At 41.4% G+C, this 27,880-nt stretch overlaps 1 protein-coding gene across 1 annotated transcript; it reads right to left on the reverse strand.

Moving 5' to 3' along the window:
* Nucleotides 1-27,246, reverse strand: LOC120394580 (butyrophilin subfamily 3 member A3-like). The gene is made up of 12 exons (XM_039518809.1): nt 27,146-27,246; nt 21,290-21,640; nt 19,962-20,246; nt 18,279-18,377; nt 17,939-17,965; nt 16,489-16,515; nt 10,006-10,032; nt 9,459-9,485; nt 7,700-7,726; nt 4,725-4,745; nt 4,498-4,524; nt 1-690 (listed from the first exon to the last, which is right to left on the reverse strand). Exons 1-12 carry the CDS (start codon nt 27,216-27,218, stop codon nt 125-127), a joined length of 1,557 nt encoding a protein of 518 aa, XP_039374743.1. The 5' UTR covers nt 27,219-27,246; the 3' UTR covers nt 1-124.
* Nucleotides 27,247-27,880: the final 634 nt, after the last annotated feature.

The raw sequence follows: 27,880 nt of genomic DNA on the forward strand, positions 1-27,880 counted from the left end.
GTTTTATGTGTTTTATTTTATCACCAGTTTCTACTTTTCTTATTTTACTGTTTCTGGTGTTTCACATATTTACATTCCCTTCTCCCGTCTGTTTTGAATTTTACTTCTCTAACGTAACTAGAGCTCATTTTTCCTTTCTCAGAGGCTTTAAAGGAATAGGGGCTCTGATGGGGAGGATTGCTAGTGGTTTCTGCTCGCCTGTGTTGTTCCTGGGACTGAGGAATGGGTAATACAAAATTTTATTAGTAAACTCTGCAGGGATAGTGGTGATGAGGGACATATGTCTTGCATCATAAAATGAGATTCTTCCTTCTTCCTGATCCAGAAATACACCAATCACTTCATATGGAATATCCTTCTTTTCAATCTTAGCATTTTCTATGCTTGAAAAAAAGTCTCCCTGGGATCTCTTCAGAGACCAATATCCCTCCTCAGGGAGTTTCTCTGCCTTCTCTCTTTTCACTCTGTCCCTCGCCGAATGACTAAGCACCCCCAGCTCCCAGTCCAGTTTCTTCCCCACCTCCACCTCCCAGTACTGCCTCCCTGCCATAAACTCCTCCTTCCCCACCACGAGCAGGGCCCCGGAGGCTGCATCCAGCTCAGGAGATGCAGGTTCTTGCCAGACTCTTTTCTGATCCTCTGACAGTTTGAGTTCTGGGTGTTTGCAATCCGGATCCAGAGTGATGGGAACTGGAGAGAGAAACCGGAATGGTCCCCTGGTTAGTAGGGAGTGAATCAGGGACACTCAGAGTAAAGAGAAGAGACAGGGAAAAAACAGGGGAGAAATGAATTTTAAAATACAAATTCATATAATCAGCAGCATAACGGGTACTGTATGACAGTAATTTACACACTCTGCTGGCAAAGTCCAGCCCTGGGGCAGGGAGAGGGCATGGGGAGCTCTTCCTGTTCTTACACTCCAGTACTGGAGTAAGGCAGGAGGGGAGCTGGCTAAACTCCCTGCTGTTGTGTCTTTGCTCCAAGAAAGCGACATCTGCTGGCTTTGGGCCAGGAGGAAGCAATTTCTGGAGGTGAGATACAAACTGCTCCTTTGTGAGTAGCAGTAAGGAGCAATAAGGAGCATATTGCATACACATCGTTCTGACCCATCCTGCCCTGCTGTGCCTGGATGGCTGCTGGACGTGCTATTCAGATACTCCCACCCTTTTAGTGAAGAGAAGCAAGATACTTCCTATGTGTTGCTATGGAAAAATCATTAGGAAAAGTACTAAAGGTCTGATCCTCAAATGTGCTGAGCTCAGTAGCCCAGCAAAGCGCATCAGAATATGAGTATCTCAATTGACTGCAAGTTCTTCCTTGGATCAGGTCAGAGTGCTCAGCACCTTTTAGCACCTTTTAGGACCAAATACTATGTGCAGTATAATGTGCGTGCGCACACACACACAAACACCTAAAGGCAAGAATCACACAATGTTCTGCCATGTCGTAAGGCCACCACAACTGATCAGAAGGATGTGAAATTCTAGTGTTGTGTTACAAACCACAAGTGCTTTAAAAACTGGACTTAAAGGATGAATTACTCCTGGAGTGAAGCTCTGTTCTGGAATTGCTTTATTTGCCTTTAAATAAGAGGCTTATTTCAGGCTTGATCTTCCAGACACGTGGTCCATCCCAGAGCTCCCAGCATGAATGGGAGCATCAAGCAGCACACTTAAGATCATAGAATCACAGAATCATAGGGCTAGTCTACACTTACCTGCTGGGTCGACGCGGTGAGTTCGACTTCTCGGAGTTCGAACTATCGCGTCTAATCTGGACGCGATAGTTCGAACTCCCCGCGCGCTCCGGTCGACTCCGGTACTCCACCACTGCAAACGGCGGTGGCGGAGTCGACCTTGGAGCCACGGACTTCGATCCCGCGGCGTCTGGACGGGTAAGTAGTTCGAACTAGGGTACTTCGAGTTCAGCTATGCTATTCATGTAGTTGAACTTGCGTACCCTAGTTCGACCCCCGCCCTTAGTGTAGACCTGCCCATAGAATATCAAGGTTTGAAGGGACCTCAAGAGGTCATCTAGTCTAAACCCCTGCTCAAAGCAGGACCAATTCCCAACTAAATCATCCCAGCCAGGGCTTTGTCAAACCTGACCTTAAAAACCTCTAAGGAAGGAGATTCCACCACCTCCCTAGGTAACCCACCACTCTCCTAGTGAAAAAGTTTTTCCTAATATCCAACCTAAACCTCCCCCACTGCAACTTGAGACCATTACTCCTTGTTCTGTCATCTGCTACCACTGAGAACAGTCTAGATCCATCCTCTTTGGAACCTTCTTTCAGGTAGTTGAAAGCAGCTATCAAATCCCCCCTCACTCTTCTCTTCTGCAGACTAAACAATCCCAGTTCCCTCAGCCTCTCCTAGTAGGTCCAGCCCCCTAATCATTTTTGTTGCCCTCCACTGGACTCTTTCCAATTTTTCCACATCTTTCTTATCTTGTCATGCTTGTGTTTAAACACTGTGCTGGACTGGGGCCTTCAGCTGTAAACTGGAAGATGGTGCAGTTGGGTCCCCTGCTCTGCCTGGAGAGCTCTGGGAATGCTCACAGCAGACACGCTCTTCCGCTGCCAGCTTAAACACCATATCGCTAACACTGAACTCATTCTTCTTCCCAAAACCTTCACTCTCCTGCCTTTTTCCACTGCTGGGGACAGCTCTGTCTTAACCGTGGTGCACAGACTCACAACCTTGGTGTTATCTTCACCTTGTCTCTCTGCTGACAAACCTTGTCTGTTTTTTCTTCACCACATCTCAACAATCCACCTCTCCCTGCCTATCCCTATGACTAAAATTCTTCTCCAGTTCTTGGTCATCTCATGCATCCACATTTCCCACAGCCTCCTCCTCTCTCACCTCCCCAGCTTGCACCTCATGTCCCAACTTTCATTTAAACTAGAAGAGGTTAATTCAGGCTCCTCGCCTGCTCTGTGTCTCACTGCCTCACCTGTCAGTCATCTTCTTTAATCCCTCTATTGTCTTCCTCTGACCCTGCACATCAGGATCATGCTTTTCATCCACATCTTCAAGGCTCTGCATAGGGAACCTGCTTCTGCACCTTCATCTCTCACTATTCCCTCTTTCACTCCACCAGATTCTCACCCCAACTTTCCCTGTTTTTTCTTCTCCCCCTCAGCTTTATGCCTTTTCCCATGTTTTCTCTTATTCCTGGTGACCCCTCTTCTCTTAGTATGCAAGGCACACATCCTCTCTACACTGATATTTCTTCTTAGGTAAAACACTGCTAATATTAATCCACAACAGCAAAATGCTGTTGCAGAAACTCACATACACACAAAATCATGTTATAAGACATAAGTACCATTTAGGTTTTATCCATAACATGCAGCGTGTGAATATTTTTCTCTATTTATTAGGCACTAATAATGGGGCTTGTAGTAGAAAGAGAGAACCTGAGACATAAGGCCTGGAATAAAGGGCCTGGTATGAGGCCTAAGGCCTGAACTAAAGTCAGGCCCTGCTGCTATAAAGGAAAGTTAACAAAAGCCAGGTTATGAGCATGCCCTGCTACAAAGCAGATGCCTGCTTGCAAGTTCACTATCCAATACATGAACTTGGCAAGGAGAGGGCTGGCATTGCAAAAACACAAGCACTCCTAGACACAAAGTATTCACGTAAACCCATTCCAGATGGGTAGTATCGGAACACCCCGGTACTAGATTACAGTGTAAATACACTCCCCAAAGATAGTACCGGGACACACTGACCCCTCTTAAAGATAAGGTCAGGATGACAGTGTGATGGATAGACAAGTTTTGAGCGAACCAATAGGTATGAGGTAAGGGGTGGTAACTAACCATGCCAGAGGGGCAATACGTGATGTGTTTGTATCAGTGTTTAAAGAGGGGTCACAGAGGGGATGTCTGTCCAGACTAGGGGGGAGCAGAGAGTCCTGCTGCTCACTGAGCCAAGTCCATTGTAAGGGGCATGCATGTCTTAATATCCCCATAGAGTCTGTCAGGTGCTATTACAGTACTTCATTGACAATAAACCTGGCCAAGTGTCTTCACTACTGACCCAAGTCTGTGGTTTTATTGAGCAGTTCGATCGAGGTCTGCTGCGTCAGCAATCTGCGCAGAGACGACATAGCACACAGGGAGAACACAGACATAGCCAACAACTGACAACAGGGCTATTCATGTTTAGAGTCATGTCAGTGTTTAAACACTGTGCTGGACTGGGGCCTTCAACTGTAAACTGTTCTTGTCAGGGACCAGACCTTCCACATGCTTCTATAGCACTGAGCTCGTCGTTAGTGCTTAACAGATAATTGCTGCTGTTGGGAAACAGGTCAATACAATAGAATTTAAGGTACCGATGGACTCAGAGATATAATATATGTTTAAATCATCTGTAAATATATCTAGTCAATATACAAGGAATGATTTTCAATTCAAATATTAATTTGTCAAAGAAAATATCATAATTTATAGATAATAGGTTTACTGTATGCACTGGAGCTTACCTGCATAGCTCTGAGCTCTTCTGAATTCTACAGAGGGAAAAAGCAATTACTGCCTTGACAATCTATGGCATAGTGAAATACAATGGAGTTTAAAATATCTTCTGTCTGCCTATCCATGTGTTTATAGCACACTCATCTCCATGCTGTTTTAATCTAGTTAATACACAAGCAATAATTATAATTTTCATTTGAAGAATAAGCGGATAATTTAAAACCCATCAACTTACCCAGCTCTTCTGAGAGTCGATCTGAAATGAAAGGAAATTTCAGTCACTGACCCTAACTAGTTCTCTTCAGATACTGTTTTTAAAATTCTGAGAACTCTGTAGAAACAATGTTTAGACAATGGAGCTCAGTTATGCAATTTTTTGTGTGCTAGTAGTTCTTTAACCATGCTAACAGTCCCATTACAATTAATGGAACTACTCACCTAAGTAAGAATTGGGCTCTCAGTTTTAGAGCTTCTTTATGGGTAGAGTGGCAATCGCTTGGCCACTGAGGCTGAGATTTATGAGAGCTGGTCACCTATTTTCCTTAAGCTCCCTTGAAAATCCTAGGCATAAATGTAATTGACAATGATATGGTACAAGCTCTGTGCTGTGACTATCAAAGACACAAAGCCGAGAGCAATGTTGGTTCATTCCATTATATAAATACTTCCCCAACATCTTTATATTCAATTGTCTGCAGTGCAGTCCCCAATTAACTCAGCCATTCGAAGTGTTTCTAGCCAAAAGTGACTACCAGGGTCTGTTTTTGTTGTTGTAGCCTCATAAATCTTACATAAATTATTGTATCTGTATCATACAATCAGGCACCAGAAATAAACGTTTTCAGTTCTTATCTAAAACATCATTTACCAGTCTAGCACCGTTGAGTCCTGCCTCAATTTTTGTGTGATACTGATGTACAGTGTAGAATGTGTTAGCTTATATGACTGTTGTCTCCCTAATAGCAAAAAGAACAGGAGTACTTGTGGCACCTTAAAGACTAACAAATTTATTTTAGCATGAGCTTTCGTGAGCTGCAGCTCACTTCTTCGGATGCATAGAATGGAACACACAGACAGGGGATATTTATACATACAGAGAACATGAAAAGGTGGAAGAATGCATACCAACAGGCAGAGTCTAATCAATTGAGATGAGCTATCATCAGCAGGAGGAAAAAAAAACTTTTTGAAGTGATAATTAAGATGGCCCATAGAAGGTGTGAGGAGAACTTAACATAGGGAAATAGATTCAATTGGTGTAATGACCCAACCTTTTGAAGGTGGCAATTTTGCAACAAAAAAACTTCAAAAACAGACTCCAAAGAGAAACTGCTGAACTTGAATTAATATGCAAACTAGATACTATTAACTGTGGCCTAAACAAAGACTGGGAATGGTTGGGTCATTACACCAATTGAATCTATTTCCCTATGTTAAGTTCTCCTCACACCTTCTATGGGCCATCTTAATTATCACTTCAAAAAGTTTTTTTTCCTCCTGCTGACGATAGCTCATCTCAATTGATTAGACTCTGCCTGTTGGTATGCATACTTCCACCTTTTCATGTTCTCTGTATGTATAAATATCCCCTGTCTGTGTGTTCCATTCTATGCATCCGAAGAAGTGAGCTGCAGCTCACGAAAGCTCATGCTAAAATAAATTTGTTAGTCTTTAAGGTGCCACAAGTACTCCTGTTCTTTTTGCGGATACAGACTAACATGGCTGCTACTCTGATCCCTAATCGCAGTGTTGCAAAAACTAAATGAGCCAAATTCATCCCTGTTGCAGTTCCAATGACTGCTGTGGTTTTAAAATGAAGATAATATCTAAAACAAAACAAACTCACAACCATTAATATTGATAATCTCAGCACTATGGTTAGTGTACATCATCATTATATACCTGAATCTGGGTAAGTATAAAGATGTCATCATCCTTTGCATCTAGGCTATAATTGTAATGTAGACAGGGCCACAACATTTTAATGATTTTGCGCGTGTGTGTGTGTGTGTCTGTGTGTGTGTGTGTGTCACCAGCACCTTCTGCTGGATGGAATCAGAACTGTTCACCTGCATTTCACAAGCCCTATACATCTTACAGTTATTGAAGATATTTGTTTAGGTGCCTGTGTTATAGAAAGAGGAGAGACCTGGGTTCCATCTGTGCTATTGTCATGGACGTCCAAGTGGCCACGATGTGTAGAATAGTAACATCTGTAGTCTTACTTAGATTGTAATCCCCTTGAGGCAAGGGCTGTCTTTTTGTTCTGTGTTTGTACAACACCTAGAACAATGGGGTCCTGCTCCATGACTGGGGTTCATAGGCACTGCCATAATACACCTACTAAATAACGTACAGCACCGAACACTATGGGCTCTTGGGTTATGCTTGAGGATGCTAAGTGCTACTATAACTCACCTAATAAATAATACACACCACCTAGCAAGTGCCATGACTGGGATCCTAGATGCTACTGTAATTCATCAAATACATGTTGTACAGCTCCTATCATGGTGGAGCTTGACTAGCTGTTATGGAAATAAATAAACAAACAAACAAATAAATAAAAATTGATTTGTGCCCACAGTTTTGCTACAATGTATTAAGCAAGATACTCATGATCAAAGGAGAATGTTTCTGAATCCCAAAAGAGTGGGGACAATGGGCCACATGGTTTGCTTTAAAAATACAAAAAGAAGGGGTCACACCGTGAAATTAATAGGCAGGTTCAGTACAATAAGAGGAAGCACTGTTTTCACCCAACATCCAGTCAACCTGGTATGTTGTGATGGCCAATTTAATAAATGGGTTCTAAAAAGGACTAGATATATTTATGGAGGACAGGTCTGTCAATGAGTATTAGCCAAGATGGTCGGGGATGCAACCTCTTGCTGGAGGTGACCCAAAATCTCTGATAGACAGAAGACAGGAGGGGAAGCTTAGGATGGATCTCCTCAGAATTGGCTGCTCTGTACGCTCCCCCTGAAGCTCTGGTACTGGCCACCGTAGGAGACAGGATAGTGAGCTAGATGGACCTTTGCTATGACCCAGTATGGCAGATCTTATGTTCCTGAAGTAGAAGCAGAGTCTCACAGGCTGGTATTTGACCACATTTATTGGGCTTCACCTTCCAGATGCCCTAGACAGACTCACGAGAACATTCATCTCTTTTATTCTAAGACAAGTAACAAAATAGACAAGTTTTCTTACCAATATTTTCTCGTATGTCTTGAATTGCTGCAAAATAGTAATTAAAATTAGTGCAACAAACAGCAGAGAGAGAGAGAGAGAGAATAAGAACTGAGAGAGGTTGCATTTCAAAGAGTTAGTGATCCATGGAGAACATTGTGTAAAACTATTCATAGAGAATTCTGCTATTACACATGCATAGCAGGGATCCTGCTAAATTCTCACTCAATATTTAATAGCCATCTGTTTTTATGACTCAGTCTGTGTGCCATTTATTTCAAACAATAGAGTGCAAACCACCCGAAGAGGCTTTGAGTGATCTCTGTCATTATTTTTATTATTTGTAGCTTGCCAACAGCCTGCTACATGCTTTAAGACATTTAACTCAATGAGGCTCCTGCCACTAAGAGCATGTAATGTACACAGACAATTTCCTGTAGAGATGAAGGATGCTATGCAATAAGAGTGATTGATGAAGATGTTTAGCAGAGTCCTCTTAGTTAGTTCCACAATTAATCTTTAAATGTGTGTATGTTTGTTTAATATTTCTTTTATCTCATTATATAATGGAGCAGATCAGGTTTTTTTGTTTATTTCAGGGCTGAAGAAACTATAAATGGAAAAAGGGGAAAATTGGAAAAAAAAATGTTTGTGAAAATTGTTTCCATTTTTTCAAGCAGCTCTACTTTGTGGAGCTCGGGTTTACAGGCATTAGAAGTGAAATGTGTTTTAATAAGAGACTTGCAGTTATATAGTGTGGAGGCACTTTGGATCATCATTGGTCTGTGAGGTTTAAAGCACAGGGGACACATGGGAAGAAATCATGGATGAAAAATGGAATGAAAGTTGCAGTTGCAAGTGAAGCAAAGAAGGTGCTGGAGGAGAGAAGAGAAACTATTTTGGAGAAATCAGACAGGAGATGAATTTTATGACAACAATCTCATCTTTGTTGTAGATTGCAAGGGAAAGCCAGTGAAAGAATATTACGAGAAGGGTGGACTTAGATCAGGGGAGAAATTAGGTGACTAGTCAAGCAGAATTTGAGTCAATGGAAAGTGGGAGGGGATGCAGTGAGGGTCTATCAGGTTGTAAAGGTGGACGTTGTGGTGGTCAAGCTGAAAGCTGGAGAAGACGTTTGGTGGTGGAAATTGAGTAGAATGAGCCAATATCATTGTGGAAGAACACAAAATAGTCAAATCCTGCCCACTCCATCAACCTATGGGAAAATGGAGAGAGAGGAGAAGGAAATGATGACAAAGCTGCATTCCAAGGGTGATAGAAAAGGAAGGAAGAGAGCAGGGATTTTGAGGGGAAAAAATTCATTTTGCAGTTGCTAGTGGCAAGACAGCCTGGGAGTGGTATCTGAAAGGCAATCGGAGACGTGTGACTGAATGGAGGGAAGAGATAAGAGGTGAAGAAGATGATGTGTGAGTCTTTGTTTTAGAAGAGCCAGTATAAGCTGTGTGTTCAAATGATGTCCCACAGGGAGAGAGAGCATAGGAGAGGGTCAAAGGCATAGGGACACCAGTAGAGATCTCTATCCAGTCCCTAATATGGGAGCAATGATTATGATGTTGGTAAGTAGGCAGCTATGTATGATCACCTTTTCTAGCATTCAGCCCCATTTATTAATAATCTCTGACAGGGATTGAAAATAAAATACATGTAATAGTCATTCAAATAAAAATATGCTGCTTTTCATTTTTATAAAGCAGCTTATTTTCATTTTTGGCAAAGCTCTGTCTGTCTACACTGAACATTTTAATAAAGTGAGACTTACCTATTTGGTCTGTCCTTTTGTTTTCCTCTAAAAGAGTAAATGAATGAAAAACAAGAACAAATGCATGTTACTGGGGTAGTGATTGGCCTTAATTGAGAGAATTCATGGATTCCAAGGGTAGAGGGGTCATTGTGATCACCTAGCCTGACCTCTTTTATAACATAGGCCAGAAAACTGCCCCCAAATAATTCCTGGGGTCCTGGGTGAAAAGCTGTGAAGTGGGCTGTGACACTTTATTCCATATTATTCCATTGTTAAACCAGATTCAAGTCTTTGCAAATGGATATGAAAACAATTTAATTTCTAAAATAATAAATAACCCATGAAATTAAAAAAAAAATCTAAATGTCTCCACACACATCCAGGAAAGATCATTTCTCTTGGAAATGATCTGCATTCAATTATCCATATTTAATATTGAAAATCCAAACTCATATGGCCTGTTAACCAGACAAAAATACTTGGGGGGATGATGGCCTTTCTTCTATACGTGCACATGAACACACATAAGAGAAATGACGAACCATAAGAGCATTTGCAGTCTCACCTAATGTGGAGAGCAGACGTTCTTTTTCTGAAAGAAATGATATATAAATATCATTACAAGATAGAAGGCAAATGTTGTTTAGTCTATTTTATGGCATTTATGAAATATGCATTACACTTTACACCTATATCTATAATTTCTTTTAAAATACAATCATTCATATGGTATGGATCAAATTCTGCTCTCAGTTACACTGGAGCAAATCCAGTGTAAACTCACTGATTTAATCCATGAGCATATCACAATGTTTTTTACTTTATTTGAATATTTGTATACTTCACTACATTTTAAGGTGTAACTGAAAATGGGACTTTTTTGTCAAAACCACAAAATTTTAAAATCTGCATGCAACAACCAAAAGTTTTTGTTTTAGAAATCCTCAGTGTTTATATGAATATTGTAGGTTGTCAACAGAACATAAACAATTTCTGAAAAAAAAAGAAAAAAAAAGTGACCCCCCCCCAAAAAAAATTTTGACCAGGCCAAGTTTTGGACCTTGTTGAAAAATGCAGTATCCCCGTGCTTTTGATATATCTCTCACATACAGCCTTAGACATTAGAATATATTTCATTGACAGAAGTGGTTCTAGGATTTTTGCAGCTCCAAGCAAAAAAAAATTTGGCTGCCCCCTTTTTCATGCCCCTACCCTGGCCCCACCCCAACTCCACCCCTTCCGAACCCCTTCCCCAAATCCCCAGCCCCACCTCCTCCCCCATCTCATTGCTTCCTGTGGGCTCCCCAGCTACCTCCCGCCCTAGTTCACCTCTGCTCCACCTGCTCCCCTGGGCATGCCGCCGCTCCGCTTCTCCCCCCTCCCTCTCAGGCGAGGGAGGGCGGAGAAGTAGAGCAGTGGCGCATTCAGAGGAGCAGGCAGATCGGAGCAGAGGTGAGGTAAAAATAAATAAATAATTGGAGATATACCAATCTCCTAGAACTGAAAGGTCTTTGAGTCCATCTCCCTGCCTTTACTACCAGGACCAATTTTTTGCCCCAGATTCCTAAGTGGCCCCCTCAAGGATTGCACTCACAACCCTGGGTTTAGCAGACCAATGCTCAAACCACTGATCTATCCCTCCCCCAGGTAGGGTGGGGGGATGCAGGAAGTAATGGAGGGGGTGCAGGAAGTAACAGGGTGGGTAGAGGAACCACTCACTGCTCCAGCTCACCACCGCTCCACCTCCACCGCCTCCCCCGAATGTCCTGCCACTCAGCTTCTCCTTCCTGCCTCCCAGCCTTGCTGCGCAAAACAGCTGTTTTGCACGTGGCAAGCCTGGGGGGGATGGGGGAGAAGCAGAGTGGTGGCAGTGTGCTCAGGGGAGCAGGCGTAGGTGGAGCAGAGGTGAGCTGGGCCGGCAGGGGCACTTTTTCCCCATGACGCGGGGTCAGCGGTTATGATGGCCAGTGCCAGAATGCCGCCCCTAGAAATGTCCCGCCCCAAGTACCTGCTTGTTTTGCTGGTGCCTAGAGCCAGCCCTGAACAGAGGAGTACTGCCTTGTACAAAAGTTTTATCTCAACCAACATAATATATTAACGCAATATATTTTAAGCCAATCCAGACAGTTTCCAAGAACAGAAAGAGTCTATGATGAATGGCCCTATCTGCCTATCTCTATCTCAATGAAACTATATAACCAACCAGTATCAAACACACATTCATGAATCAAAATCTATTAATACTTTTTTGAAATAAATTACATAATAATTTTTCATGCCTTTATTGTACTTACATATGAAGGTTTTCTGGTGTTAGATGACAGTCTAAAGTTTAGTCTTGTTTAATCTATCATATACAGTTATTCAGTCATTACATACATTGTACTTAGGTCGCTGTAACTTATGTTACTTGGGCAGGGTGGTTTATTCAACCCCCTGAGTGACATAATTTGTTGATTTAGTTGGGGTTGGCTCTGTTCTGAGCAGGGGGTTGGACTAGATGACCTCCTGAGGTCACTTCCAACCCTAATCTTCTATGATTTAATGATTCTGTGATAACTTACTGACCTAAACTGTAGTGTGTACATAACCTAAATCTCACTTAAGCCTTATTCCGAGGGCATATGTAGGTCTTTAGTGGTGAAAAGTCCGGGTGTAATCCCTTAGTGACAGATAGATTCAGAGATTCTTATATTAACAAATGTCACAGTCCTCAGTGATTCCTTTACCTGGTTAAGGACTGATACCTCTGTGGTTAATGTCTTGCAAAATTTCAGCATGCTATGTAATACTGTCTCCATGAATCTGACTCATGGAAATACTCCTAACACCTTATGTTATATCACACATGCACTATCCTAAACATCCTTATAACTGAATCCTCAGTTTTGTGCAGAGGTGGTGATTTAGGTCTCTGCAGACATGAATTGTTCTGTGCAGCATCTGGAAAAAAAGGAACATGGTCCCAAGCCCCTACATAGGATCCAAATGCATAACCCTGTTGAGGTGCCTGGCCACTCGAAGGTCCAGGGTTATTACATGGGTTAGGGTCATTTTGCAGACGTTGATACCTAGGGAATTTAGGAGCCCCTCGTCATAACCCTGGTTGAGGTCAAGGTCCCTCAATCCTCAGAGTGGGATTAGTTTGTGGTTCCTGAAGTACTGCAACAGGGGGACCTAATTTATAGCCTCCCTGTGCATATCCCTTAGCCAGTAAGGCTAATGCTTATCAGTTATATGCATGTTAACCATTTCCCGTAACTGGGGAAGAGAGTTATTAACCAGCAAACTGATGTATTGTCACTCTGCCAGGCTGCACTTAACCACAGATGAAACTGATGTGGAGTCTCATTAGTTTCTACTTTAGGTTAGACAGAATTGCCACACCAGCTTGCCCCAGGTGCTGATTATGTTCCAATAGGGCTATTGTTTCTTTAAAAGTTTTTTCTCCTATCCTAAACTCTGGTGGCAAAGTTCTCCACAATGCTTGCTTTAGCTCACGAAAGCTCATGCTGAAATAAATTTGTTAGTCTCTAAGGTGCCACAAGTACTCCTGTTTTTTTTGCGGATACAGACTAACACGGCTGCTACTCTGAAACTTGATTCACTGTGAGTTGTAAGATTTTAACCCAATCTTCCCTTGGTAAGCCAAACACTGTTGCTGTCTCTTGTACACGTTGTGCATGCATTGCAACTGAAGAATCCTCCATCATTTCTACTTGCTTAGCTACTAGGTCTAAGGTCTTTATATCTGTAACAACTGCTATGGGACAATCAGAATTAGAACCTGAAGCTCCTCCTTCTGGATCAGGATCTGGGTTTTCATCTGATCTTGAATCTATAATTTCTATTTCTCGACTCCTTCAACCCAAATTCACATTTTCCTCATCTGAATCATCAGAACTTTCCACTGGAGATAATCCTGGATATGTAGGATAATTTTCCATAAAACCTCTATGTCTTACACTCAGAGCGTCTCCACATTGACGCAGGACATCTCTTAGTCCACTAAGGTCTAGGGTAGTAGGTCGTTCTACCAGTACACCAGGTGATACCAGCATATACCAAAGGGGTGTATGAGGTCTACAAAATTCTTGGAGTCTAGGCAAATGCCAATAAATGTCCACCCAAAGGTACTGAATCTTCTACTCTATATGGTGCTAATGTAATATTGGCTGGAGGAGCAGGAATTCTATTCCCTGATTGTTGTAGCTCTGTCTGTTGTAATTTAGAGATTATTACATCACATGCACTAGCTACTCGAGTCACCTGTGACACTGCATCTTCTAATCCCTGAACAATCACAGTCTCTAAAGGCACTGCCTCTTCACTATCAGGGACTGGCACTAACAAAGGAGAGGATTCTCCCTGCTTCTTTGCTTTGCTCATCTCCTCTTTTATGTCACTAGCCGCCTTTTCTATCACACTCTTCTGCACCTCCTGTGGTACCACCTCAGGACTTTCTTTTTCTATCTGCAGACTGCCAGTAGCTTCTGCACTGCCAACTTCCATTTTTGAGTCTCCTCGTGGCTCTTCAGACTCAATCTCCAACTCCGCTTCTAAAGGTGCTGCGTCAGCCTGAGCTAATTCTCTTGTCTTACTTCTAGTTGTTGTCCCCGTAGGTTTTTCTACCTCTGTCGGTTCTACCACACCAATAGGGATGGGAATTGAGTCTTTATTGTCCTCTACCATATTTTCTCCCCTTTCTAATTCTTTAATCTTTTCCAGCATCTGACAACGATCTGCTCTATAGGCCACCAGCATTTGCTGAGTTTCCTTGAGTAACTCCATTTTCTTATTCAGTTTCTTTCCCAGTGAACTACAAGCCACGAGCAGGCATTCAAAAGCTACTCCCTTTACCAATTTAGCCCTTTTCTTTTTCTGCTATGTTTCTTCATCAAATACATTACTCACAAAACCCCATGGGTTATTCTGCTCAGAAATCATCTCGCTATTCCTCAGCTGTTCTAAACCTCCTCCATGTTCCTGAATATATTTCCTGGCAAAGTTTTCTAAAGCCAGACTGCAGGCTCCAACAGACTCGACTCTTGCACTTTCTTCACTTTTAACACTCTTAATACGAAATAGAGAATTCATTTTCAATTCTACAATTTTACTAGCTTATTCAATAAACTAGAATAAATACTCTGTTGCTTTACTCTGAAATGGAAGGCATCCCTTCACAGAAACAACAGGAAATAACACCCCTTAACTGGTTTTTATGCTTCGTTCAATAAGTCTCAAGTAAATAAAAGAGAGGGATGGGGTACATTCCCTTTCTTCCCTCGATAGCAAATCGAGAGGTCTTTCTCCTCTCTCGGGACCTGCCAAATACTGGGGGAATACTGAGGCAGATGGATCAGAGGTGCAGTCCGAGAGAGTCAAGGGGACTGAGATAAGGTATCTTTGAACTGTTCAAGTTCTGACTTATTGAGGCCTCTCTGGTGGTGATTAATACCTTGCTTTGTCAACTCCCCCGCCACCACTAGTGTGGGTCATCAGATCCAATGCAACTGCTAATATCTTAGCAGTACCATTCATTATAACTTCAACTTTTACAAAACACCTTAAATGAGCATATCACTTTAAATAATATCACTTTAATTAAAACTCTATTAATTTATTTTGCAGTATTATATTCAAAAACATTAAAATTAAATGTATACTTCTAAGTCAAAACCACAATACAGAACCAGAAATACTGGGGCAGCAGCCAAGCTGCAGTCACAGGAAGTTAAGCTTACTGCTTTTCTTAAGAGAAAAAAAAGGGTTTACAAATCTCTGTAATTTTAACCAATTTATTTATGACTCAGGTGAGATTTTTCAAGGGTCCAAGGATGCCTGGAATCCCTGAAAATTCCTGTCACACACTCCTCAAAACTCCTGGCTGGCTCGCCAGCCGCTAGCCTGATTTGGGGTGTGTTAGTAGTGTTGATTTAATGTATCCACTTAATGTAATTTTATTTAATTAATTTTAATTAATTAATAATTTTAATAATTATTATTATGGATATTAATTAGTATGGGTTTTGGCTCGCCAATTTGTTTGATGAGAAGATAAAGTTCATCCTGAATCAGGCTTCACAGAGTTTATAAAAGGAACTTCGGAGGTATGACAGGAAGCTTACACTGAGACAGATATAGTCATAAAGACCTTCTATTAAAATCAATGAAATAGTAAGCAAATGGTAAAGCAGTTAGAATTACAGAGTTACACTTGTATTACTGTTATTTAAGAGATACGTATGATAATACAATATTATAAGCTGCAAACATAGTTAATACTCACACTCTGTTTTAATAACCTGGTGTTGGAAGATAAACGACAATGCCTTGGGCGCTTCCGTTTTCACACCTCTGGCAGCGGAAGCTAAATGCAGCTGTTTACTCTCTAACTTAACCTATTAAGCTTGAACTGAAATAAATGCAAGCTTAGCCTAGTTACCTTAAACTTACAGTTTGAAAAGAAATAAAGTATGACTTATTCATAGTTAATAGCCATCATAGATGGATAGCATCGATATGTTGTTGAAGGTGGAGGCAATGAAGAGTAGACAGGAGTAGATAGGTGGGTAAGTTGCCTGCCTAATGGTGAGCTGCCTTGCCTTTTTATAGGGCATTGATCGGAAATCCTTCCTCTTATGCCCAAATTTCATCCTTCCCCCACGGAAATGTTAGGGTGCACTTACCCCATAGGCTAGTATGCATGTGCATATGGATGACAGGTATGAACGCATTTGTGGTGTACTTGTTAGATTTGTGGGCAGAAATCCCTTTTTTCCACTGTCCATTGTTATTGGTTCAGGCAAAGATCTCTAGACAGCTGCGTGTGTGTTTTGTCTAATTTTACTTTTTCTGGAAAGGGTCCCAAAATGTGCTAACTTTGCCTTAGCTTCACATACAGGGTTTTGGACTGTAGGTCTCTTGCATTACAGCCAAACTTATTCTTAATATAAATCTATAAACCTATTACATCAGATACTCAAATTTATAAGAAAGATATATTTATACAGACCAGCAGATTAATCCTTCGGTCTACAATATTTACCTTCTTCCATTGTTTTCTTCTCAGTTACTGTAAATACATGGAATCACATTGCAACGTTAATTACTCTTATACGTTTCCCAAAGCCTTATTTCAACCCAAAAAAACAGCTTTAAAATACAGGACCAGAGTCTCTCCATTTCGGAAAAACCTGCTTTAGGAGACAGGAACAGATTGGTTCACTTGAAGATTATCTCCTTGTTCACTGTACTGGAAGATGGTTTCTGCCAGTTTACTGAGTATGCATAGAGTCTGACCACATAAAGCAGTGGTTGGCCCGTCATCTGTGAAAATGTCAGGATGCTTACCTCAGCACATCCTCCCAACCCACATCCTCTGACTTTATAGGACAGCTTCTGATGGAACCAGACAAAACCATCAGTGAACAGGATTAGATACCAACTGGTACAATGATTGGGGTGTGAATAAAGGGGCATAAGAATGAAGTTCAGGGAGAGTTGAAAAATAAATAAAAGAAGTCCAAAACAATTAAGCGTATGTGAAGTGCAAAAGAGGAAATGATCATGAGACCTACAATCTGCTGAAGAAGACTAAAGTGAAACTTTAATTGAGGAAGAATATTTTTTTACCTGAGAAATGTTATGGGATGCTGAAATTTCTAAGAGACCCCATAAATACCCACAAGGGAAATCAGTGATTTGAGAAGCTAGATTCTCACCCAGCTTGTTAAAGAAGTCCAGGTCTTGTCCTAGTCCTGAATGAATGTTGTGGACCAAGAAGAAATCTACCAATGCCAAACATAATTCCCAGGCAGATAACCAACAGAAGGCAATCATTCCTGTTTCCAGTGCCTATGTTATAAAAGACCTCACATTTTATCCTTTACCTTGTCTATATTGGAGGATATAAGTGTACATGTACAGGAGCAACCCTTTTCTACAACTGTTAATGATTCTAGAACAATGTCAAGGGATACCCACATAGGAACGAATGGCAGAAGGCTAGCCTGAATGTGATCTATTTTAATGACAAAATTTGTTTATAACTGAAGGAAAAAAACTTTCCTGATAAACCAACAATGGCAATAGTTGCTGTTGCTCAATGCTCAATATAGACCCCAACTCCTATGAAATTACTGGATGTATACGGCAAACGTTAAAAGCACACAGCTGTTGATCACAACAGAACAAACTCACCCATCTCCTGTAATTTATAAACAGCATCTCAGATCAGAACAGCAACTGCTACGTTAAACTTTTGTTCTAAAATCAGAGAAATGTAGGGGCTGAAAGGGACCTTGAGAAGTCATCCAGTCCCACCCTCTGTGCTGAGGCAGGACCAAGTAAACCTAGACCATCTCTGGCAAGTGTTTGTCGAACCTGTTCTAAAAACTCTCCAATGATGGGGATTCCACAGGCTCCCTCGGACTGTGTCAAAATCAAGATATAAAATATGTTCATATTAATTTGCATTCACCTGCCTAGTTACTTACCTGAGCGAGATGTTGTGTCATTAGTCTCTGAAAAAAATTAAAAAATTAAAACCCCTTTTAAAAATGAGACACTTTTCATAGCATCCTGGAATCAGTCACTGGCATGAATGCTAAGTCTGTAATCCCAAACCATCCATTGGTGTCTATTCTGGCCTTGAATATATTATATTTGAGGAATTTAAAAATTCTCTTGTCAGAACAAGGGACTTCATTTTCTGAATCTGCTCCTAGAAAACTCATTTCAGGTTTTGTTTGGTTTTAGTATAGTTAAAGAATTCCATATCATCTGTTTAAACATTTTCACATATTTATTGAAAAAAAAATACAAAGAAATACTTACTTTTCAGTTTATAGCTTACAGCAGCAATAAGGGCCATGCTAAGAAATAAAATGACCAGGAAAGCAGCCATCCAAGGGGAGGTGGTTGGGAAGATAACATCTGAAAAATATGTGAAAATGTCAGTTAAATTCCAATAATTCTTAAGAAACATCATGAAAATTATAAGGCCAACCAAACGGAGTCTGTCTGAGAAGCTGGTGAAATCAGATTTCACTTGAATTTGAAGACTGCTGTTTTTTTCTGGCAGAACAAAGTCTAGATGAATTTAGATCAAAAAATTCTACACATCTTCAAGGAAGGATATCATGGAGAACAGAGCTGTGGGCTCCTCCAATGTGTTCAGTATAGTTAAATCCTTCAGCCTCACCCAGCTCACCTTACTCATGCAGATAGAAATACTTCAGACATTGTCATGTCTCACATAAGTAAGGTTCGCAGGATTTACCTCAAATACCCTTCAGCGCTAGTATTCATAAAGAAATCGTATGCATATTTAATAAAAGGTTTTAATGTGCACATATTTAAATTATAACTTGTTTTCCATCGGTCCATGAAATGGTGAAAGTCATACCCAAGCTACCTCCTGGGCACAGCCCCAGCTGCTTACTGGGGAAACTGCACAATGCATCTCTTTGCCATTGCATTCCCACCAGAAATAGTATAAAATAATAAGAGAGGCAGAAAGATCCTCTACTGAGGAAGGGAGGTAGAGAACCTAAAAGTAGTATCCTTGGTGGAGTTACTCAGGAAAATGATATAAACCATTTCTCTATATGCACTAAAATGAATTAACCCTGTCAACAGCCATGTGAAGTAGGTGGGATAAATATCATTAACTCCCTATTGAGGTGGGGAAAGTGAGAGAAGTTAAGCAACTTCTCTGAGGCCATAAAGCAAGTCAGTGGCAAGTCTTGAACTCAATACAGAATCCCTGTACTCAACAGATATAAACAGGACAACTCACCTGGGTGAGTACTCAGAAGTATGAGTAAGGGCTATGGAATCTGCCCAGTAACCATTAAATAATAATGAAAACTTAAACTAATGTTAATGTTGAAAAATTAAGCACAGAAGAGAGGCCAAAATGAAAGTCATACACACCACCTTAACTTTACCCTCTTTTTCAATGATGCACCAGTACATTGAATGAAACAGTTTTCCGGATCTTCTAGTAATGTTGAAAATGCCATGCAACTTTGTTACATATTCATGTGCAATGAAAGCTGTTAGAACACTGGATTGTTATGTAGAAAGAAAACACTTAATGTACTTGTGCAAATTATGATTTTTTAAAGTTTTAACACAGCTTTATCAAAAGGGGTTTTTGTTGGAAAATGACAGGCAAGTATTTAAAAGGAGATAGAAGAGATAGGAGTTATCGGGCATTTCAGTGGTAGATCTCAAAACATTGTACAAAGGAGGTCAGTATCATTGTGCCTCTTTATGGGGAAACTGAGGCACAGAACAGGTAATTTATATGTTTAGTGTCACTGAAAGGGTGAGCAGCACATTGAGGAATAGAACTCAGTCACCCTAAATCCTAGCCCAGTGCTCCATCCACTAGGTCAGACAAACTGGGCATTTATTTTTTACCACAAAGGAGAGAGAAAAATGGGACCCATCTCATTAACCAAGCAGCCTCTTTATTGCTCCTTAAAGTCACTGATCCCAATGTGCACTCACCTGAAATCAGGACTCTGGACTCGCTCGCTGTCTTTAACATGTTGTTGATTATTTTGCAGGAGACTTCGTTGTCTGATCCTGGTTCTATGTTAATGCAACTTTCAATAATGTAGGTTCCAGCAGGTGTCTTTATGTTGATGGTGATCGGCTTTTCTGTTCGGTTATGTCCTTTACTGTCTAGCCAGAGCACTTCGGGCTTAGGGAACCATCCTTCCGACTTGCAGGTGAGGCCTATCCCCTGGCCTGCATAATTGTCCAGGTAAATGGAAGACTCACCACCCCTAGCTACAAAAACGGAGTAAAAACAATATTTAAACTTTTCATGCTTTTCACAAACAGACCAGTGCCTGGGGAAATTGCCCCAAAGACAGCACCTTGTGTACAAAAGCAGCCTTTGAGGTCCATCAAAATTTGGGAACTGAATTTTTCATTAGAGGGAAATTCCCACCCTGTCTTTCCCACTGAACTTTTGTACAGTTTCTCCCCTCATGTACATCTGAGGCGCTTTCATCATCAAGTTCAAACAAAGATGTTGTGCCTCAAAGTGCACTGCAGTCAGTAGTACCTCAAGAAAACTTATTTTCCTTGATATTATTTCAGAATCTATAAGAGGAGTGAAATCCTGTGTGGACACACCCTCTCTTACTCACTTGTGGCAAAGAGGTTAAGAGAACCAAGTTGCTAAGTGAGTTGGTTCACTAGACAATCTTGATAATAAGGCCAAGTCTATAGTTTTTTAAGGCCAGAAGGGACCATTATGTCAGACTTCTTTTACAATGCAAGGCATAGATTTCACCTGATTGTTTCTGGGCTGAGACCAGTAGCTTGTGGTAGTATCTTTTGGAAAGATATCCAATCTTGATATAAAAAGGATCAAGAATTGACCAAATAGCTTGGCAATCTGTTCCAAAGGTTAATTAGCCTCGTTTTTAAAAATTTAAATCATATTTCCAATTTGAACTTTGCTGACCTTAAATTTAAGGCACTGGATCTTGTTTTGCATTTTAAAGTGCGACTAAAAATCCTTCCAATATCTGAAATCCCTTCCCCATGCAGGTAATTATGAACTGTGATCAAACTTCCTCTTAAACTTATCTTTGTTAAGCTAAATAGACTGAGCTTTTTTAGTCTTTCACTGTGAGGCAGACTTTCTAGGACTTCAATATTTTTGTGTCTGTTCACGGAAACCACAAATTGTTCTCACAGCTCTTACTCGTGTAATTCTGTGGACTAAAAAAAGCTACAGAAAGTCTTAATTGAGCTCTTTCTCTCTTTCTCTCAATAACAAAATATCTGGTAATAAATGATTCAATATTACCTTCACTGACCTGTCACGTGCAGTTCAATCACCACCTCATCATACCAGTTCTCAGAAACCACTCGACACATGTAATTCCCTGCATCAGAGACCTGGACATTCTTCAGCTTTAGAGACATGTTTCCTGTGTTCATTTCATGGTGAAAGAACTCTGTTCGCCCCCAGTATCTCTCATCCTCTTTTTCTTCTTTGTTTCCTCTGTTATAAGAACTCACATCTATATTTTCCTGGGGTTGAACCAGACGCCAATGGAGAATGATATCCCCAGGGATACTTGTGGCTATCATTTGGCAAGGGAGGGTAACGTCTTCTCCAAGTAATCCAATAACAGGCGATTCAGGGTGAATGATTTTATAGTCCCCTGTAGGGATATACAGATATACATTTTCTCTGTTTCAGATAATTAATCAATGAATGAACTTTATGATGTAGAAGCAGCCTGAGGTGAAATGAGAGGGTGATAAGGTTCCTGCCCTGAATTTTATAGTCGTATTTTCAGTTTTTAAATGTTGAATGGGATAATGAAATTGGTGCTTCAGGCTGTGATTTTAGGCACCATGTGGGCTCTTATTATCCCTGTGAAGTTCACTCGAGTTCTGAAGAAGTTTACCCAGTTCAGCTGGATCAGCTACAGTTCTGCCAAGCACCCATGATCCCACATTGCCATAAGCAGGAATGGGCCTTCCTCCTGATGTGCAAGAGCCAACAATCCTTGCAAAGTGCCCCAGAGGTGAAACAGCCTCTTCAGGCACTCCTGGCATGATGCACATTTCTAGCCACACAAGTTGCTGACAAGGCCGCTAAAGCAGGCCTATGGCTGAGAGCATCCTAAGGTCACTCTTAGGAGTGCTACTGCCAATGTGGGATCCGGGCTTGTATTTTCACTTGAGATAGTAATTTGAGTTTTGCTTGCCTGTTTGAATTTTTGATATACATACATTCTTACTAGTATATGTGGACAAAGGACAAAGACACTGTGTATGTTGCTTCTGCCTAGCCAGATGGGTTTGTTAGTATAATGGGAACAGATCAGAGAAGTTAAAGTGATACTGGGAGTATGATATATGAGCACACACTTGAAGCCTGCCTCAACTCCTATCTCAAGGCAAGGTCAAGCAACCGGTTGGGAGGGGCAAGGGGAGACGGGGGGAAGGTAAAACACTAAAAGGCCAGAGAAATGCCTGCCCCTGACCATAGCACAACTCCATTCCTTACCACTCCCATAGGGTACAAAATGGTGGGATGAAGACCCAGACCCACGACCCCCCAAAACGGAACATGACCATAAATTGTAAGGGGTTGGACTGTGGGTGTGCATTTCAGGTATAATAATGCCTGCTTAGGAGGGGGAGTCGGGACACATCTATGCTACAGTTAGGCACCGTGGCTGGTCCGCACCAGCTGACACCTGCTTGCAGGGCTTGGGCTATGGCACGGTTTAGTAGTACAGCTTAGGAATCCAAGGCAGAGAAAGATGAAGTGACCTGCCCAAAGTCACTAAGGGAGTCAGTAGGCAATACAAGAATAGAACCCAGGTCTTCTAATACTCAATACTGTGCCCTAACTAATAAACCAGATTAATCAGAAACGGGACTTACAACTTCTGAAATAACCTCTAAAATAGACTCATAGACTTTAAGGTCAGAAGGGACCATCATGATCATCTAGTCTGACCTCCTGCACAATGCAGGCCACAGAATCTCACCCACCCACTTCTATAACAACCCCCCAACCTATGTCTGAGTTATTGAAGTCCTCAAATTGCAGTTTGAAGACCTCAAGCTGCAGAGAATCCTCCAGCAAGTGACCCATGCCCCATGCTGCAGAGGAAGGCGAAAAACCTCCAGGGCCTCTGCCAATCTGCCCTGGAGGAAAATTCCTTCCTGACCCCAAATATGGCGATCAGTTAAACCCTGAGCATGTGGGCAAGACTCACCAGCCAGCACCCAGGAAAGAATTCTCTATAGTAACTCAGATCCAACCCCATCGAACATCCCATCACAGACCACTGGGCATCCTTACCTGCTGATAATCAAAGATCAATTGCCAAATTAATTGCCAAAATTAGGCTATCCCATCATACCATCCCCTCCATAAATTTATCAAGCTTAGTCTTAAAGCCAGATATGTCTTTTGCCCCCACTACTCCCCTTGGAAGGCTGTTCCAGAACTTCACTCCTCTAATGGTTAGAAACCTTCGTCTAATTTCAAGTCTAAACTTCCTAGTGTCTAGTTTATATCCATTTGTTCTTGTGTCCACATTGGTACTAAGCTTAAATAATTCCTCTCCCTCCCTAATATTAATCCCTCTGATATATTTATAAAGAGCAATCATATCCCGCCTCAACCTTCTTTTGGTTAGGCTAAACAAGACAAACTCTTTCAGTCTCCTTTCATAAGACAGGTTTTCCATTCCTCGGATCATCGTAGTAGCCCGTCTCTGAACCTGTTCCAGTTTGAATTCATCCTTCTTAAACATGGGAGACCAGAACTGCACACAGTATTCCAGATGGGGTCTCACCAGTGCCTTATATAACGGTACTAACACCTCCTTATCTTTGCTGGAAATACTCGTCTGATGCATCCCAAGACCGCATTAGCTTTTTTAATATCCATATCACATTGGCAGCTCATAGTCATCCTCTGATCAACCAATACTCCGAGGTCCTTCTCCTCCTCTGTTACTTCCAACTGATGTGTCCCCAATTTATAACTAAAATTCTTGTTATTAATCCCTAAATGCATGACCTTGCACTTTTCACTATTAAATTTCATCCTATTACTCCAGTTTACAAGGTCATCCAGATCTTCCTGTATGAAATCCCGGTCCTTCTCTGTGTTAGCAATACCTCCCAGCTTTGTGTCATCCGCAAACTTTATTAGCACATTCCCGCTTTTTGGGCCACGGTCAGTAATAAAAAGGTTAAATAAGATTGGTCCCAAAACTGATCCCTGAGGAACTCCACTAGTAACCTCCTTCCAGCCTGATAGTTCACCTTTCAGTATGACCCATTGTAGTCTCCCCTTTAACCAGTTCCTTTATCACCTTTCAATTTTCATATTGATCCCCATCTTTTCCAATTTAACTAATAATTCCCCTTGTGGAACCGTGTCAAATGCCTTACTGAAATTGAGGTAAATTAGATCCACTCCATTTCCTTTGTCTAAAAAGTCTGTTACCTTCTCAAAGAAGGAGATCAGGTTGGTTTGGCACGATCTACCTTTTGTGAAACCATGTTGTATTTTGTCCCAATTACCATTGATCTCAATGTCCTTAACTACTTTCTCCTTCAAAAATTTTTCCAAGACCTTACATACTACAGATGTCAAGCTACACACCTATAGTTACTCGGATCACTTTTTTCCCTTTCTTAAAAATAGGAACTATGTTAGCAATTCTCCAGTCGTACGGTACAACCCCTGAGTTTACCGATTCATTAAAAATTCTTGCTAATGGGCTTGCAATTTCATGTGCCAGTTCCTTTAGTATTCTTGGATGAAGATTATCTGGGCCCTCCGATTTAGTCCCATTAAGCTGTTCGAGTTTGGCTTCTACCTCAGATGTGGTAATATCTACCTTCATATCCTCATTCCCAATTGTCATCCTTCCATTATCCCTAAGCTCCTCATTAGCCTTATTAAAGACTGAGGCAAAGTATTTATTTAGATATTGGGCCATGCCTAGATTATCTTTAACCTCCACTCCATCCTCAGTGTTTAGCGGTCCCACTTCTTCTTTCTTTGTTTTCTTCTTATTTATATGGCTATAGAAACTTTTACTATTGGTTTTAATTCCCTTTGCAAGGTCCGACTCTACATGGCTTTTAGCCTCTCTCACTTCATCCCTACATGTTCTCACCTCAATAAGGTAGCTTTCCTTGCTAATCCTGCCCATCTTCCACTCCTTGTAGGCTTTCTGCTTTTTCTTAATCACCTCACTGAGATGCTTGCTCATCCAGCTTGGTCTACAACTCCTGCCTATGATTTTTCCCACTTTCTTGGGATGCAGGCTTCTGATAGTTTCTGCAACTTTGACTTGAAATAATTCCAGGCCTCCTCTGCCTTTAGATCCACAAGTTATTCAATCCAATCCACTTGTCTAACTAATTTCCTTAATTCTTTAAAGTTATCCCTTTTGAAATAAAAAACTCTAGTCCCAGATGTTTTTTTGTTTATCCTTCCATCTAGTTTGAACTGAATTAACTCATGATCACTTGAACCAAGGTTGTCCGCTACAACCATTTCTTCTATGATGTCCTCACTACTCACCAAAACCAAATCTAAAATGGCATCCCCCTTGTTGGCTCTTCAACTGCTTGGTGAAGAATTCCTCAGCTATCACATCCAGAAAAATCTGAGCCCTATTATTATTACTAGCACTTGTCCTCCAGTCTATATCTGGGAAGTTAAAGTCTCCCATGATCACACAATTCCCATTAGTGTTTACTTCATTAAAAACATTAAAGAGGTCTCTATCCATCTCCAAATCAGATCCCAGTGGTCTGTAGCACACCCCAAGCACTATCTCAGGGGATGCTCTAGTAGCTTTCTTCCTCAATGTGATTTTTGCCCAGACAGACTCTGCCCTGGTCTACACTAAGAAGGGGGGTCGAACTAGGGTACGCAAATTCAGCTATGCAAATAGCGTAGCTGAATTCGAAGTACCCTAGTTCGAACTACTCACCCATCCAGACGCCGCGGGATCGAAGTCCGCAGCTCCAAGGTCGACTCCGCCACCGCCGTTAGCAGTGGTGGAGTTCCGGAGTCGACCGGAGCGCGCGAGGATTTCGAACTATCGCGTCTAGATTAGACGCGATAGTTCGAACTCTGAGAAGTCGAACTCTCCGCATCGACCCGCGCGGTAAGTGTAGACCTACCCTCTGTTTTATCTATTCCATCACTTCTTATTTCTTTACAGTTAACCTCATCATTGATATACAATGCTACTCCACCACCTTTGCCTTTATTTCTGTCTTTCCTAAACAGCACATAGCCTTCAATACCTGTACTCCAGTCATGACTACTATTCCACCATGTTTCTGTTATCCCTATAATATCCGGTTTCACTTCCTGCACCAGTAGTGCTAGTTCCTCTATTTTGTTACCTAGGCTCCTCGCATTGGTGTAGAAACATCTTTATTCTTGCAGTTTCGCTTCACTCACATTCTTTACCCGATTAGGCCCAGACATTCTGTCCCCAGTATCACCTATTAGACTGGTATCTACACTACCCTTCCTCCTTATGTCCATTCTCCTACCCACGGCTACAAACCCTCAAGAGGCACCAGAACACTGGCAGACCACCACCCCCTCCCTTCACTAGCCTGTCAGTTCTTCTGCCTAGGTCTAAGTCTCCCCCGCAAAATACCCTTGTAAACTCCCAGTGAAACTCCCCTGTTTACAGCTCTGTTTGCTGGCTGCTGTGCTGCTGCAGCTGTCTATGATTTCTCATTGATCAGTGAACAGATGTTTCACTGCAAAACCCATGTGGACCAGTGTATGATAGATAGAGATGAATCTTACATTTATATTGGGCAGCCTGTTGCTTGGCTGATGGCAAATAAAGTTATTTGCCTCTGAATAGACTTAGGAGTTTCATAATGTGATTGGGGATTGGTAGCAGCCCGTGAATGACATTGTTCAGTGAATAGTCTGTGCTGGAATTGCATATGGCAGTAGAGTTGAGCCATCTCTGTGAACATTGGGGTGAACAAAGAAGTGAGCTGCATTGCACTGAAAAATGAAAATGTTAGACACTATTACAAAATAATGAAACCTTAGATTGTTGATGCCTGTGATTTTTCCCCTCACCTTGGCAATGATTAATTACTTCATTACAATAAATTCAACAAATAACTTTGTTTACCTCGTATCAAGTAGGGTGTCTGTAGAAAAGTCAGTATGTGAATAGCTGTCATCCACGGAAAGAAGGAATCCATTGCTGGGCAGAAATTCAAAACACCAATACGACAACAAACTCCTCAAAAGACAGCATGCTGGGGCAGGTATTATGAAGTTCTCCCAGGCCCTTGAAAGGCAAGCACAATATGTTTCAGTGTTATTGCTGTATAAGAAAAAGCAATTCATTAGCAAGCAATAGCTCAGTGGTTTGAACACTGGCCACCTAAACCTAGGATTGTTGAGCTCAATCCTTGTGGGGGTCATTTAGGGATCTGGGGCAAAAATCTATCTGGGCATTGGTCCTGCCTTGAGCAGGGGGCTGGACTAGATGACCTTCTGAGGTCCCTTCCAGCCCTGATATTCTAATGCTGTATTCCTATTGACTGACCTTTTGTTTCAAAAAACACATCCAAATCAAGTTTGTTACAGAGGTTCAGAGCTCTGCCCAGGTGCTGAACAAAGTAAAAAATAGTTAAGAAAATGTAACAATGTTACATGGGTCAGATCCTTAACTTGGAGCAACGGGGCTACATCAGTTTACACCAGCTGAGGATCTGGCCTCAAATTGTAAAGAAGGTAGAACATAGCTCTGTCTCATCCTTCAAATCCATTTCTCCAAAAGGATAGAGAGGCTGGAGACCTTTTTACATGTTTTGAACAACAAAATGACAAATTAATAAGCCCATTCCATTAAGTGTAA

Source organism: Mauremys reevesii, unplaced genomic scaffold (genome assembly GCF_016161935.1).
Source record: "Mauremys reevesii isolate NIE-2019 unplaced genomic scaffold, ASM1616193v1 Contig68, whole genome shotgun sequence".
In the NCBI taxonomy this organism is placed as follows: domain Eukaryota; kingdom Metazoa; phylum Chordata; order Testudines; family Geoemydidae; genus Mauremys; species Mauremys reevesii.

Bases quoted from the DNA above. Each gene is read 5' to 3' on its own strand.
- LOC120394580 (XM_039518809.1), bottom strand. From the start codon at position 27,218: ATGGATTCCTTCTTTCCGTGGATGACAGCTATTCACATACTGACTTTT. The intron at 21,641-27,145 runs GTAAACAAAGTT...ATATCCCTACAG, and splicing joins GACACCCTACTTGATACGAG to GGGACTATAAAATCATTCAC. The intron at 20,247-21,289 runs GTCAGTGAAGGT...CCGTTTTTGTAG, and splicing joins GATTGAACTGCACGTGACAG to CTAGGGGTGGTGAGTCTTCC.